This window comes from Ischnura elegans, chromosome 3 (genome assembly GCF_921293095.1).
Source record: "Ischnura elegans chromosome 3, ioIscEleg1.1, whole genome shotgun sequence".
NCBI lineage: Eukaryota > Metazoa > Arthropoda > Insecta > Odonata > Coenagrionidae > Ischnura > Ischnura elegans.
The window spans coordinates 58,617,741-58,634,378 of NC_060248.1; the positions used below are offsets into that span (position 1 = coordinate 58,617,741).

Sequence of the window (16,638 nt, forward strand, 5' to 3'; positions counted from 1 at the left end):
TTAAGCAATCGGTAGCTAAAAGGGAAAGAAATGTATTATGCATTTGTGAAAGTGATAAGGCGCAACAACTGTCATGGGCAATTACCCTTCCAACTCTCCCGTCAAAGTGAAGGCCACGATCAGAACTGCATGGAGATGAATGGAGCTTTCCATCATATTTTGAGGAGATTGCAAAATCAAGAGTGGAGATACAAAAAAAATTCAAAAAAATAGAAGGGAAAAACTCTGTACACCTATGCCATGGAGATAAAGTAATGCTGATACCAAAAACTTAAACTCCATTCACTGTCATGACGACAAAAAAAGGAATAATGATAATTAGGCCGTTTTTAAATTGGCAGGAACAAGCTAGCCTCCTTTCATCTGCATAAAAAAAACTTGGGTTTTTCACTCTTGAGTTTGGCAATCTAATAAATTAAATATTTCACGGCCAGCGCTTTAAAAAATCTATTTATATTTTTATGCACGAATGAATGCCTCAAGGAATTAAAATTAACAGGTATTGATTTACTCGACGACACGAAAAATGTATTGAAAAAATAGCAATTAAAAAAAACAAATAAGAGATTAAATGAAATGTTCTGGGATTAAAATGCACCAAAAAATCGAATACCAGTGAGACATCAATGACCCTTAAATGCCATATACTAACATAAGTAATTAAAAATAACTAACTATAAGTTATAACAACTTGGATTAACTTAAGAACAACAGCTATGAAATATGAGCTTAGCTTAGACAAGAGCTATGGAATAAAAAAGGCTCGCTTTTAGCCTGTTAGTGTGAGGCTACATCTAATCCCACCTTAAAACCCGCGAATTAATCATTATCAAACGAGTCAATTTGGCAGCATTCCAAATCGGCTAATCGATCGTTGCACCGATTATCTCTTCTATCCCATCAGCCATCACTCCCACTTCGAACAAATGATCCAAAATTACACAGCTTTCCTTTTTTTTTTTGAACGACGAAAAAAGAAGCATAAACATCGCCCTGCCAAGGTCGCGCAGCGCCAGCTGTTGATTATACTCGGGGACCGGGCGCGTGGTCACGCGGCAAGGACGAATGAGACGGAAAGTGAAATTAAGGTGAGCCAACACGGGCGCTGACGGGGAAGCGACATCCCCACGGAGGGGCGGTGGGAATGTGAATTAATGCGGCAGAAGCGCAGAGCAATGCGCTCTCCCCGCCCCACGTTCTATGTCAATAGGATGTATCACTCGCACTGATCGAATATTGTATTTTTATAGGACATATTACTAAATTAAAATATAACATGTCAGCTTGAAATTTTCAGGGCCCATCAAGTGGAGACTACTCTTATTATGACGTATCACTTGCACTGGTCATATTTTGTATTTCTTTACGGGATAAATTAATCGATTAAATGTTACTATGTTACTTGAAATTTTCAGGGCTCATAGAGATTTTTCAAAGCTTTAACGAAAATCAAATACAAAATAGACGTTAATAAGTACTGATATTAATTTTTTAAATTGGAATGAGTCTACTGTATTTCACTAAGTGATTCAACCCGACGATTGGTTTGGATAGGTGAGGGTAGAGGTCATCCCGAACTAAGCCACAGGCGTGTGAGTATCACACAATATAAGGGTAGGAGGTCCAATTTCTTCCCTGGGCGCGTTCTCCCTCTGACTCACGTTCTACACATCACTTCCTCTCGACTGATCGTATTTTGTACTTTTTACGGGAAAAATTACTCGATTAAAAGTTACTTTGTCAACTTGAAATTTTTAGGGCCCTCAAACTAGAGATTTTTCAATACTTGAACGAATCTCAACATTAAAAACTGTGCATGAATAAATACTTCTAAAAATATTTAAATTTGAAATAGGTCTTTTAACGTTTGATAATTAATGATGGACAACGACTCGGAATATAGGTCTTAGTATATATTATATCAGGCGTGTACTCCGAGACTTATTTCATGATTTAATAATTGAGGTCAAGAAAAAAAATCGATTTGATACGTAATTATCGATGCTATTGTTGATGAGGAGTTATTGATGGAAAGAGAAGGGGATTGTTGAGGAGAGAGAAAAAAGGGAAAGTAGCTCGAATTAGTAAGGCAAAAGTAAACTGTAAATTGAGGAAAATAAAGGGAATTTGGAACAAAAAAAACGTCTTACGTTGCAGTCCACTATAAAAACATATTGAAATTTTTAAGATGATATTTTAAATTATTCAGGAGTATTACCTACGTCGCGAAAAAAAACGACAAAGTAAAACGAGTGGACCGTCCTCTTCATCTGCCTACGTAGATATAAAGGCCGTTTTACACGGTACACAGCATTGCGCAATCTGACGTACGTGCGAAGGCGCAATCAAAATTGCGTCGTGTAAAGCGGTGAATTGCTAGATTACATGCGAGAATGAGTGGATGGGAGACGGCAAAATAGCCCCTGTTCCAATTTCGTTCATGCATTCGTGCAATTCCACGCCATTTTAGAAATTAATGCAGCTCTAACCTGCGCAATTCCGTGCCCCGTGTAAAATGGCTTGAAGAGGATGTCCGTTTGTCTGTCCGCTATGCATTTACATACGGCTGCGAAAATCGTCATTTTGGTAGAGTTCATTGCCGCGGGGCGTTTATCGTATTTTTCGTTTATTTTAAGTAAGAGGAGCAATATAAACATTTCCTTATATGAAAAGTTTAGAAATATTTTTACATATAGCATACGTAACTTCATTATTCATCTATTATTCTAAACTTAGGATATTGATACCTACCTTTCAGCCATTTAAAAATCAAAAAAATGGGTAAAATTTAATCTTAAAAAATCTCTTTGTAATGCGAAAATGTTGTTCTCTCTATAAAAAATACAATGAAATGCATTAACTTAATATTTTGCCCGTGACGAGATGAAGAAGACGACCGTTTCGCCGTTCTCATTGTTTTTCGCGTGTTCTTCTCCACTCTTTCGACCGTAGAAGCTAAACGTTTACGTTTAAACAATGTTTAATGATTCATTGCTGTAGCCAAATAAATAATGAGTAAAACGATATATGACATGACCCTATGGAGCTTCGGCAGAATTTCCTAAAACTGCTTCTAACTTTTTTGCGCCTATAATAGGTGCATCTCGTGCTCCCAAAGCCCGCAGTGCTACTTTTGGTTGTATCTGACACGTGATCTATCCCTTGTGTCACTATCTCACTACCATTTGTTGCGTCACAAAACTTCTGTGGTTCTTGCTTCAAGCCCATTTGCTGGGGTATGTGTTTTTGGTCCACGCATGAACGGACACACATACTGTTCAATGTTATGGAGCCGGGTATAAGGTCATCCCGTGCGCGGTGTACGGAAATTATTTTTCCATTGCTTGCTGATACACATGCATACCGTCATTATACCTGCTTCGGTCCGTTACCTATAAATCCTGCCATAAATTCCAAGTTCTGTGCTTCTCTCTTCTCAGAGTAGCTGGATGGCCTGCTAGTGGATAAATAACATAATTAAACACATAGTAAATCCTGGTTAAAACGGCATAGTTGAGTGAGGTGGTAGAAGACTATTAGCAACTATTATGCTTGATCAGAATGTGTTGGTAGTGAAGGTGTTAGGAATGGATTGAGGACTTGTTCCTCATGACTATGATTGGAGTTGGGACAATACAACTTCGGTCGCAGTAAAAATCGGTCATTAATGATGTATCTCAAGTGGTGCCGTTGATTAACTCCGAAGGCAAAGAATGTAGCAGCATGTACTAAGAGTAAAACGAACGGTTCCAGGGTATATCAGAGAAATGTGTCCAATATGACAAAAATGGTCTCCGCAAACCTGCTTGACAATGACACACCGTGTTGAAACCCGAGTCGCATTAAATATTCTTACCTATTGAAATTTTCCTTTTTCCATCATTTACGAATACTATTTTCCGGTGAATGTTTATATAGAGGAGCTCACGGGCTTCCTTCCGGCTGATGAGTTGCATGACTGCCGACGAATCCATTCCGATGAATAACTCTTCCGTCATAGCCTCGGCAGCCGTGAATCTCATCAACCGGATGGAAGCCGGGTAATTTTTCTGCACAATGAAACTACAGATTACTTTTTATACGCTTTTTACCGACTTGCTTCCTCTATGTGCTTGTCTGTTTCATCGATGAAATCTGGAAATTGATTATTAGCCCACTTCCCATTGTCGGATTGGTTTGAAATTTGGCCCATTTACCTGATTTGACGGCAATAAAATAGCCAATATTCAGAAATTTGTTTCATTTTGATCTAATTAATTACTTAAATTTTCCATCTATCCCATCTATAAGCTACCTCTCCTCACCCACCATGCCCAGCACTTAGTCGTTCCGCCTCCTCTCCGTCCACTTCACCCTCTCCATTCTTCTCCACACCCACATCTCGAACGCCTCCAATCTTCTCTCGTCCTCCTTCCTAAGTATCCATTTTTCCGCACCGTAAAACTCTAAACCTCAGATTAGACTCTTCACTGGATTTTATTTATAATTCTTGCATTGCGATCCTATCATATGCTCCTTCCAAAATCGTTCAAAAAATCAAATTGAATATTTTATGAAATTATCCTATCTATTCGATAATTAGTGGGTCAAAAATCATTTATAAGTGTCTGAAAAATATTCTACCTATCCGAAAAAGTTGATTTCCGCCTCCAGATGACCACGAAAATACAGGATAATATCGATGGCTAAGTTCTAACAACACGTATCTCAAAAATTGCAACTTTTCGGGAGAGCAAAAAAACGATTATTTTTTCTAATTGTACGCTAAAATTAAAAGCCAAAAATTCATTAAACTGAAAAAGAAACGTACATTTTCCAACAAAGGGTTGTTTTTGGCTTTAATTTTATTTTTTAAATGTTATTACACTTTGTTTAACATACCTGTGTAAAACCGGCTAAATTATGAGATACGTGTTGTTAGAAGTAAGCCATCGATGTCTGTAATTTTTTCATCAACGGCCAGAATATAAACCAGGCCCTTTTCTCAATATGACTAGCAACAGATTGGCGACTCGACTACTCTATTCATAACACCGATAGCGGGAACGTGTTTTCTCGTCTGAGGACTAGGTCACACGCGACTTATTTTGAACTCCAGTTCAAAAACCTCATACTGTGTGATCAGCGAGTCATCAATGAAGTGATACCGATCATCAAAATCTTTCGCAAGAAAATGCATAAAATGCAAACCCTTCTTAGCCAACATTTTGAACCACAAGATGAGGGTATAAATTATTAAATTTATTCGGAATATTTTCAAGGTTTGGAAGTTTCACGCTGCACCAGAACACACTTCGCATGGAACTAAGATTTGTGAAAATTAAGATTTAACTGCCTATATCAGGCCTGCCATAATTAATATCAGAAAAAAATATTTAAGAGTAAATTATGCGATAAATATTTTCAATATCAAAAGCTGCGCACAAAAAGAGTGATCAACCTAACTCATCCATTCATAAAGAATAAATCACGGAGCATCGAAGTAGGATCAGGTAGGATCTTTTATACGCGAAAGATGTTAACTACACTTGTACTACCAAGTTTTCGTATATATTCCTCGCAATGAAGGCCTAAATGCAGAGCAGACATTATTCAATTTCTTATCTTCGTGTAGGGAAGGAATCGTTTAAATTTTGAGTCCTTTAGATAAGGTGTGACCCTTACATTAGTCTAATTCAGACTGAATTTTTTTTCATGTTCCTGAAAAGCGAACCATTTTCCAGTTTCAACCACCTTGACCTCTTTCAGACGCCGGATTTCTCTTAGCCTTGCTTTACACTTCGAAACACTATTTTCCTTCGCAGCACAGCAATAATTATTATGATACTCCCGAGGCGCGTTCCACATTGAATTGAGAGGAAAAAAATCCTAAAATAATTTGAACAGTATTTTGGGAAGAAACTGAGCATTTTGGAAAATTATTTATATTTGTATTTTGTACAAATGACACATCAAACCTTACATTTATATAATGAGTTTCAAATAACGTACCCGTTGAGACATCCAGCCTTCGGCTGTAAATTGTTAATCCGTTTCTTCCTTCTACCAAACGCCCGACACGCCATATGGAAGAACTCTACATTCCAAACCATAGAACATCCATTTTCGCTAGGTCTTTCTATATCACCTCCTGCGAAATATGGATCAATCAATTGCCATGCGATCAATCAAATCAATTGCCATGCGATTTAAAAAAATCTAAAAATGTAAGACAGTTCAAAAGGAAATATTATGAAATATTGCTACATGTAAATTGAATATTGTAACTTAACTGATTATTGTGCTAATGCTGAAGTAAACTTATTATTGTGCTGATGTTAAAGTCAATAAAATCACATGTATTTATGAATTCATACGTTTGTCATGATGATAATTATATGTACATGTGTATTTTTTTTTGTTCTACCCTGTCATATATTAAGTCGCATTCAATAAAATCAGATGTATTTATGACTTCATACGTTTGTCTCGCTGTTAATTATATGTACATATGTATTTTTTTTGTTCTACTCTGTCATATATTTAGACGCATTCTGTGAAATCGATGTATAATGTAAATCTACCTATTCTTGTAATATGTCTGACTCTATGATATTTATAACCATATATGTTCCTAAACTTGTCCCGGAATAATAAATTTCATATTCTATTCTCTTCTACCATAGATCTAGAACGCTTGTTGCGACAGTATTATTAAGTAAAAAACCTGCTAATGTTACACGGCCATAAAAGCATTGCTTTTAATGCCTAGAAACAAACCTGAACAAGCGGAAGGAGACAAAAATGAAAATTCAACAGGATTCATCACTCCTTATGAACTGATCATATTTTGCTTATTTTTGTGACGAAATGCTCACTTACAATAAACGTTTCTATCTTAAAATTTTAAGGGCATTGCATTGTAAAGTTAACCTTTTTCTAAATTTTTCATTGCCCGAATCAAACATTTAAAACGTTATACACTAGAAAATGTTTTTGTATTATTTTCTCAAGATAGGGATACAGGCAAATGCTGTCAAAGGGTCAAGTGTATCCGGCTAGAAAAATTGTAGGTAATATCAGTAAGAGTAAGAAATTCTTCCACTCGAAAGGAACTTTTTTGGTGACGGATAAATCACTTAAAATTTAAGCCATCATCTTGAAATTTTCAAGTTATGTAGAGTTACCGAAGAACGATGAAGGTGAAATGTATCAACCGAATAAGCAAATAGGAAGTACTTATAAGAGTAGGAGAAAAGAAATGTTTTCCAAAAACCTTACGAAGAAGATGGGACAGCAAAATTGGCAACATTTTGAGGGATGATGGCCTAATGAAAACAATCGTAGAAGGACAGGTGGAAGGGAATAATCGAAAAGATGAAAGAAGGATCCTTAAAAGTTACTCACGAAGGTCTGACGTTATGGAAGGAACTTAACTTAAAGGAAACAATTCATCAGATGATACATATGGAGCATGTTTCACTATGGTAGCTTGGACGTTTACAGTAGCAGAGACGTCAAGATTGTAAGCATTCGAAATATGTTTCTAACGAAGAATAATGAAGATAGAATGGATCGACCGTGTAAGAAATGAGGAAGTGCTAAGAAGGGAGGGAGAAAAGGGAAGTCTTCTAAAAACATTAAGGAGAAGATGGAAAAAATTGGCTGGCAGCGTTATAAGTCATGATGACGTGATGAAAACAATCGTAGGACCGGTGGAAGGAAGGCCGGATCCAGGATTTATTCTGTGGGGGTACAAGGATACCCCGTAATACAAAACAAACGCAATGATAAAGGGACCATATTAAAAATCTTGCCTATTTTTTAAGGGTCTACGCGCCCCCGTGCTCCCCTAAATCTAAATCCGCCGATGGGTGGAAGGGCGGAAGGGCAAAGTACGGCCCCGAATGAGTTACGCAGGACAGGTTATAAAGGATGTAATAGAGAAGAAATACGTCGGTATGAAAAGGTTAGCGGATATGAGAGAGAAATGGAGAGCTGCGTCAAATCAATCTTAGGATTGTTGACTAATGATGATAAGTAGACAATTGTCAGTATTATTTTCCTACTCTTAATTTTGAAACATTTAAAATTAAATTATTCTCTAGGATGTAATTGCTTTGATATACAGGCAAATGGTGAACAGGTCTTAGTCTTCATTTCCTGAAAATTTCATTACTATAGCGTAAGTTGTACGCGAGTAATATGTCACCCAAAACGCTGGTCGAGAGACACGTGTACGTCCCCATTAAAGTTTTCAACGAGTGATTAATCCTTCCTGAAAATTGAAGTATGGATCAAGAGCGGCAAGTCCTTATTAAACCTCATGGATACTCACGCTCAATTTCAATTTCTCTTTCTAGCATGGGGTCAGTTCGTGAATACGGCTCTCGGGTTCGAATTCGGGGACTACTTCTTCACCCTGTTCCCGCAAGATAGAGACCCAGAAGCCATGGAAAAGAACGACTCCATGGACATGCCCGTGAACTTCCTTCTCTTCAAGAGGTAACGTAACCACTTTCACTATTTACCGCTTCTCCTCATGCTTAGAGTACCTTCACGGTTTCAGGTAGGATTATGATATTAACATATCCATCCAATCGGGATAAACTAATTTTCGCTGTGCAGTATTCCAAATACAGCCGCAATTTGTATTTGGTATTTATTCCAAACACATGACCTGAACGCATCTTGTATTTTGTTTTTTGAAACACAGAGCATTTGATTTTCCCATTCTAGAATACATAATACATTTGTTAAATACTTGCCTAGTACTAAAACAGATTATATGTTTTTAAGATCTCTTAGTTACCATACAAACGTTTTTTGCATTTTGAAAACCATTTAAAATACTAATTTGCATTTCAAATACCAAAGCCAAAGGTGTTTTGTTTCTTGCATTCCAAATACATTTGGAGCAGTCTTAATACGTATTTTGTACTTCAAATAAGCCTCGACCTGTATTTTGCCCAGCCATGCTTATTTTCATGCGAAGTGAAACGAATATTCATAGGCTGCTAGGGGGTCTTGAAAGAATTACCAACCCATATCGCAATTAGGCGTTTCCACCGCGACCATTACCGCTCATTATGATGGTATCGTCGAGCGAAAACACTACTATTCTCCTTTCGCGAAGTGAGAGAAAATGAATTCAGTAAGAATAGAAGTTTCGCATTACGATATCGGTTAATGACTGTATCTTGCACAATTGCAAATTCATACACAACCATATCATCCAATTTATGGCCACATTATTTAGAAAAGGGAAACTATGTATTTCCATAAAACATGCGTTTGCCTGAGGCTCGCTTTTCGCATGTGAATCTTATTGTTTGTAATTGCATTCACTCTTTTGAACGGTTCCTTGTCTCAGCGAAAAGTTATCTCTGATCGAGGAAATGAGCCTTAACTATAATGAGGTCACCAAACTATGAAAAAATGGGCTTTCTGCGTTTTTTTCTTTCAAACTTAAACGAGAGAATGGCTAAAGGAAGATTTTTAAATAAATAACTTAAGGGAAATGAGCTCTACGGCCTCTGTAGATTAACAGTTAAAGAAAGGGTCTCAACTGGCCGAAAAATATGGCAAATCTCGTCAAGCTAAATACTTTCCTGTGATAGTTTACAATAAAATTACTTCGTCGCAAAAGAATATCACAGCAACATATACACCAACCGATTGGAAACCTTTGTAAGGGATCTCGTTAAGGTTACCTCGGATTGTAACCTTATATCCTCAGCAAATCAGATAACTGTTTGTGAAGAATTTTTAGTCGTTTAAATTTATCATTTCCTTTCATCTACCGAATTCCTACAATGGATTGCGATTACGAGTTTAATTGAATAATCCTTCTCTTATAACATGAATGCATTAAATATAAATAATATCACTAAACTCAAAATTATCCAGAACTATTACAAAATCAATACAACGATAAATTCACCAACTCTTCCGATTGCACAGGAGGAGAGGCATCGGTACGCCCAGGAGCATGGAGTACATGCTGGTGGACAAGAGTAAAATGGAGGACGCGGTCCACGAAATGCAACATGACCTGCCCACGATGATCATCATCCACGGCTTCATGGAGAATATCAGGGCCAAGGTCATCGACGATTCCATCAAAGGTAAGGTATGGTTGGACGAGCCATTTCCGCCATCCGTCGCTTTCACTTTGACAATCGTAACGGGAAGGAGAGACGAAGGAAAGGGGGCATAGGAGGATTTAGGGGGGAAGCACGTGGGAACGTGATTTCCTCCCCCCCCCCCCCCCCCAGACGCTTAAAAAATAGACAAGATTTTTCACCCAGTGACGTACCACTCTTGTTTCACTACCAGTGACGTGCGGTCTGGGAGACCGCAATAAAACAAAAATTCGTAAAACGTTGCAAAGTCATTTTTATTGCTTGGTTTCACTTTTCACTGAATTCTCAACTATTACAAAACTTATATTTAATATTATGCATTCCCAATACGCACCAATTTTTGCAGTAAAAATTGTTGCTTGAAACAGGATCAAAAAACTGATATAAAAAACACTTGAGTAATTATTTTTACTACTGTACTTTTTTATTTAAGCACTTAATTATCCACGTTATGCAACTAAAAATGCTTCCTTAAAAATTGTTACTAATTATTATTATTCTTTGAAAATCACTAGCAATTGTTTTTAATAACTTTTCGAATCATTTCCACCAGCATTACGTTTATCGGTTTTTCCAATTTAGTGCCGTGAGGTCTCACAGACCGCTACTCAAATTCAGTTGCAAATTTTCAGAAATAAATTATGGGAACGTTAAATTTTAAGAGTGGTATGTCCTTAATATACAAAATCAAGACGCTCCCGAGGATTATAGATATTTTTAATAGCATTTTGAAAATATTAATAATTTTAGAAATGTAGCGGTCTCCCAGACCGCACGTCACCGGTTAAGGGTTAATACGGTTGCATTTAAGTCTGTGCTATTTTGCGTATTACGGAGCCTCAATCATTTAATTTCATTCGTGCGTAGGTTTCCGGTTTCCGCGGTTTATGGTTGACAACGGTTGTCAGCCATAAACGACAGACGCGGCTGGAGAACCCGAAAATTAGCAGTCATTTAATTTCATACTAATAGCTTTCATATTAAAATTAAGAGCATATTTCGTATAAGCAATTGTTGTACGAGGGTCGTTCAACAAGTCTTTAGAACCTCCAAGATATTGCTCTTTTGGTATCAAAAATTAATTTTGACTAGAAAGTAGCTCTCGTGCCTGGTCAGCTGTTAAATCTTCAACTGTTTCCATCCCATAGTTTCATTGTTGTTGCCGATTTTAGTTTTTAATTTGTTTACAAAAATGGATAAAATTGAGTTTTTTTGCGGTGATTACAAACACTTATTTATGAAAGGGTTAACGCCGAAAGATATCAAAACTAACTTGAACAAAGCTTGTGGAAGATCTGCTCTGGTGTTTGAAAATATTTATAACTGGGTAAAAGAGTTTAAACCAGATCGTACATCCAAATAAATGGACATTGTTCCGGACGCTGTGTGCAAGTGTCTACCCTCCAAAATGATTGACAAAATCCACGATATGGTTTTAAGTACTAGACGAATCAAAGTGCGCGATAGATGTAAGGCCACGGGCATATCGCACCGCACAATTGCTTTAATTTTGCACGAAAAATTGGGTGTGAAAAAAATATCAGCAAGATTGCTGCCGCGCTTTCTCACATTGGATAATAGGGTGGTTTCCTATTATTTTTTTTATTGCCTATATCGGAAGATTGTTACTCCTGGAGTACGTATTTCACGCTTTTAGATTTTTAAATGACGATATCTATGTTTCGCGATTAAATGAAAAGTGAAAATTTTCAACCGCGCGAAAACGCGACGGGTAAGAAAATCTCTCCGTGTGACGTATTTCTGGTTCCCCCTCCCGCCTTGTGAGGTGACCTTGATCGAGGCTCTGAGCGCTGATAGGACGCAGGATGCTTGAGGGTAGCTGAGTACCTTGCTGTCTGGTAGCGCTTGGCTTAAAAAAGGTTTATTAATACCTTATCAAACGAAGAAAACTTTCCGACCTTAGCCAGTTTTAATAGGTGATTATTAAGACATGTTTCCCTGAGCTCTGCGCCTCATGCATGCATTGGTAACCTCAGACGATGTATAACTCCTATCTTCTCCTATAGAAACTAGGTCCCTTTTCACAAAATTCACCGCATTCAACAGATTTGACCTCCGGTGACTTTTTATAATTTCACAACGCGAAGAAATGGTTATGCGAACAAAGGTTTAAGTCGATGGAGGAGGCCATCGCCCAAACTAATGCCTATTTTGAGGAGATACCAAAATTGTTCTTTTTGGATGGCTTAAAATATGTACTTGGAAAAATGCTTCAAATATTTTATATTGCTGAAAGAAGGCTACAATGAAAAATATAAAAAAAATGACCCAATTTAATTTGTATTTATACCTTTCTCTAAAGACTTATTGAACGACCCTCGCATGTTGTCCTTAATCTCAAATATCAGAAGACCGTTTGCCTGTCAGACCCTTGCGGCGCCTCACTCCGCCCCCAGAAAAAATCCTGGATCCACCCTTGTTAGAGGGGTATCTTCATTGCCGATATTGAGCTCAAGTTCAGATGACGCAACAGATTTCGACAAATGGGGTATTGATTGGAAGTTAAACAAATGACCGCCGACAGTGCGCGAGTATCGGCTCACTTAAAGAGTTCCTCTCTACGGGAACGGTTCATTTCCATCTCGTCATCATTATGTCTTCGAGCAATGAATGACTTATTGACCTACATTTGCTATAGTTTACCGAGGAACCAAGAAAATGAAATGTACTCCGTTGTAACGTTTTTAAATACCCACTACTAACTTAACAAATAATTTCAGTACAATTCAAAAACAAGCTCTATATTTTGAAACTTGGGAGCAAAAAACAACATCAAAAAGCCACCATGACTATCAAAATCCCATTTATATTATCCGTACTACCACTCATTGAACCACCGCCATGAACTGCACCAGTGTGGGGGTTTTCAGCTCTTCGTATCCTTTTCCTCTGGTCTCTCTCTCTCTCTCGTAGAAGCCTCCTTCTTCTCCGCGTTCTTTAATTCCTCCTGCCGATCCTGGATTCTGCCGTATTTCTTCCTCCGGTCGCACAATACACCACTCTTTAATTTTTCTCCCGATCCTTTCTATCACGTCCATCTCTTCCTTCTCTCCATACACAACTCCCTTTTTCCATTCACCACAATCTCCCCCTCCCTCACTACCATTGTTAGTTTTAAATTATTTACAAACAACATGGTGGCTTGTTGACATTATGTTACACCGTTTAGCAACAAACCTCAATGAAGGCCTACTGCAGTACGCCAAGTTAATATCCAGCTGAGCATGAGGTATGACAATAATTAAATAAAATATAAATAACACTGTTCTTGCCTCCAACAGAAATTTTCTATTCCTGCATCCTGAGATTTGAAATTTCACATAAAAATTTAACAGCTCCCTATGAAATATATCACACCAGTGGAGTAACTGGGAACATGGGCGTACCCAGCGTAGCAGCTGCTCACCCTACAAGCAAAAATCGCAAAAGTCTTTAAGAAACATCAGCACTGAATTGAAACGAAAGCATTCAACAAATTTTCTTTAAACCCACGAAAAATGATATGTATTAGTATAAAATATGTAACTAAAATAAAACTAATTTTTCAAGGAAATAACCTCATAAACTAGTTACCTAAGCCCCCCTTTTTTTCACTCTTCTCAACACCCCCTCCTCCTGTTTTGCTATGGTCTTCCGCACGTGTCGTCATTTTACAGTTATGACCAGAACCCTCCCTCCAACGTGGGTTCTCCACATCCCGTAGTTGTATCTTTCCCCATTGTCTATACTCTGTACACCCGCTCCCACCCCCCCCCCCATCCTCAAAGATGTCAAATCCTCTCCTTCTCCAATACTCTCCTCTCTCAAGGGTATAAAAGGGATCTTCACATGTGTTCAAGCGTCTTGTACCAGATGATGGCTCAGTGAGCTGAAACGCGTTGTACGAATTAAAAATTCTTGTGGAAAAGTGCTACGACCTTTCATTTACTTAAATATGTCTAACTTCCACCAATTGAAGCCTGAATCTGTTGAACTTATTCATAAACTAGTGTCAATACTTGGTCTGCCCCCCCCCCTAGTTATGATCCTGGGTACGCCCTTGACTGGGAATATGCTTTGGGGGATGGAGGAACCTGTGGGGGGGCCTCCCCAGGCAATGGGAATTCCGGGAAATGTTTTTAATAAAGACATGCCTGGAAATGCATTTTACATCATTTTGGCACTAAAAATTTAACTTTGATCAGATGCAGTTATAAAGCGTTAAAACCAGACAATAGTTTTAATTAATTTTTTATTCTCTGGGGCATTAAAGGGGGATTTATACCCTCATTCCCCACATGGTTACGCCACCGTATCAAACGTTTTATTATAACTTTTTTGGAGATTTTAAACAGCGTCCATTCTACGACGGACTCATTACTCACTGCTCGAGTAGACGTATGCGAAAAATAAATACTATTCGCTGTAAGTAATTCTGTTTTCCCTAAAACCATGTTCAAAATAGTAAAATTTTATTTATAATAACCCTGTAAAATCGTCGAAGTGCGAGGTGGTGGCTCACAGAGAGACCCAGAATGCTTGATTATGACGCACCTGTGACCAAGTAGGGGGTGAGCTCTACCCTCACCATTTCAAACCAACCTTAGCGTTGAATAACTGGATGATTAAGTCAGCAGTAAATTTACATGAACATTTTGAAGCCGAGAAAACGTAGGTAAGCATTATGGCGGATACCAACGTTTTTTTACGGCCAAATGCGGGATAGGAGCTTGGCGTTATATTTCACATCAATGTTTGCATGAGGTATAACTCTACCATTCTAACTTGCAGCGACAACAAAGAGCGGTCGATGGAACGTCATTTTCGTCGATTGGCGTGAGTTGGCCGCGGCCCCTTGGTACCGCTCCGCATTGCTGAACGTAAGGGCCACGGGAAAGCACGTGGCACATTTCATCGACAAGATGGCGCTGGCCATGGACAAGATGGCGCCGATCGCCGACGAGAACCACGAGGAGTCGTCGAACAGCATCTCGGAGGACGCGTCCCTTCGTAAGCGACCGTCGCAGAAGTTCCTCGAACGATTGCACGTGATAGGCTTCAGCTTGGGCAGCCACGTGGCGGGCATCGCCGGACATCACTTGAAAACGGGGAGGATCGGACACATTACAGGTATGCACGCCCATATCTACCCTGACAAAAATAAACTCCACCATGGTGGGTACAGGAAGGGTACAGGAAGGGTACAGGAAGGGTGGCATCCTTCATGGTGGGTAGTTACCCTTGCACAACCCACGCCCTACCCACCATTAAGGGTAAGGGAAGGAGAGAAAAATCCTTCGTGTACCCTTCCTTGGAACTCCTTCCCTTACCATCCGTGTACCCTTCCTCTACCCACCATTAAGGGTAAGGGAAGGAGAGAAAAATCCTTCGTGTACCCTTCCTTGGAACTCCTTCCCTTACCATCCGTGTACCCTTCCTCTACCCACCATTAAGGGTAAGGGAAGGAGAGAAAAATCCTTCGTGTACCCTTCCTTGGAACTCCTTCCCTTACCATCCGTGTACCCTTCCTCTACCCACCATTAAGGGTAAGGGAAGGAGAGAAAAATCCTTCGTGTACCCTTCCTTGGAACTCCTTCCCTTATCATCCGTGTACCCTTCCCCTACCCACCATTAAGGGTAAGGGAAGGAGAGAAAAATCCTTCGTGTACCCTTCCTTGGAACTCCTTCCCTTACCATCCGTGTACCCTTCCTCTACCCACCATTAAGGGTAAGGGAAGGAGAGAAAAATCCTTCGTGTACCCTTCCTTGGAACTCCTTCCCTTACCATCCGTGTACCCTTCCTCTACCCACCATTAAGGGTAAGGGAAGGAGAGAAAAATCCTTCGTTTACCCTTCCTTGGGACTTAGCATTTATAACTGAAGAAAACATATCCTGAAAGAGTCTCCTTAGCTACTTTCACCTGCTAAAGAGTATTGAGTTCCGTACAAGAACGTAAGCAGTCTTTGAAAGCAAAGATAGACGGGCTACACAACTAATCTTTAAAATTTCCTTAAGGAAAACAATAATATACATATTCAGTGGCGTATCCAGGGGTGGGGTCCGTAGGGTTCGGACCCTCCGCCCCTCCGAAGTATAAAAACACAATCATTTTCCTTCATAATAGAAATCAAAATATTGAAAAATAATGAATTTAAAAAATATTTCTTTGACTATTGAAGTTTTTTCGATTATGAAAAGTGTTTGAATAAGTTGAATTCCAATACTTACTATCCTGTTTTTCAAAACTTTTCCCACCTGGTTTTGGACCCCCCCCCCCCAAACGAAATTCCTGACTACGCCACTGTACACAATAGTTTCTGTAATTGTGTGAAAAAAGCTCATTTAGAAGTTCTTCCATTCACGTTTTAGGATGTAACCTATTTGTGTGGCTGACAATGAGACATCGCTAGAGTGATGTTCAGTATTAGAATGCCGATCTTATTTTCTGAAACGAAATAGGTGTGGTAGAAAAAAGTCACAGCTTTCTTCCACATAGGCCCGGGTGCGATTCTC

General features: G+C 38.8%; 1 protein-coding gene across 1 annotated transcript in view; it reads left to right on the forward strand.

The window, feature by feature from the left end:
* LOC124155860 (pancreatic lipase-related protein 2-like) overlaps positions 1 to 16,638 on the forward strand; it is a 51,515-nt gene that overhangs the window by 15,597 nt on the left and 19,280 nt on the right. The window contains exons 2-4 of the mRNA XM_046530013.1: positions 8,343 to 8,484; positions 9,943 to 10,106; positions 14,916 to 15,254. Coding sequence (XP_046385969.1) covers positions 8,343 to 8,484; positions 9,943 to 10,106; positions 14,916 to 15,254 — 645 coding nt within the window. The remainder of the gene's footprint in view (positions 1 to 8,342; positions 8,485 to 9,942; positions 10,107 to 14,915; positions 15,255 to 16,638) is intronic.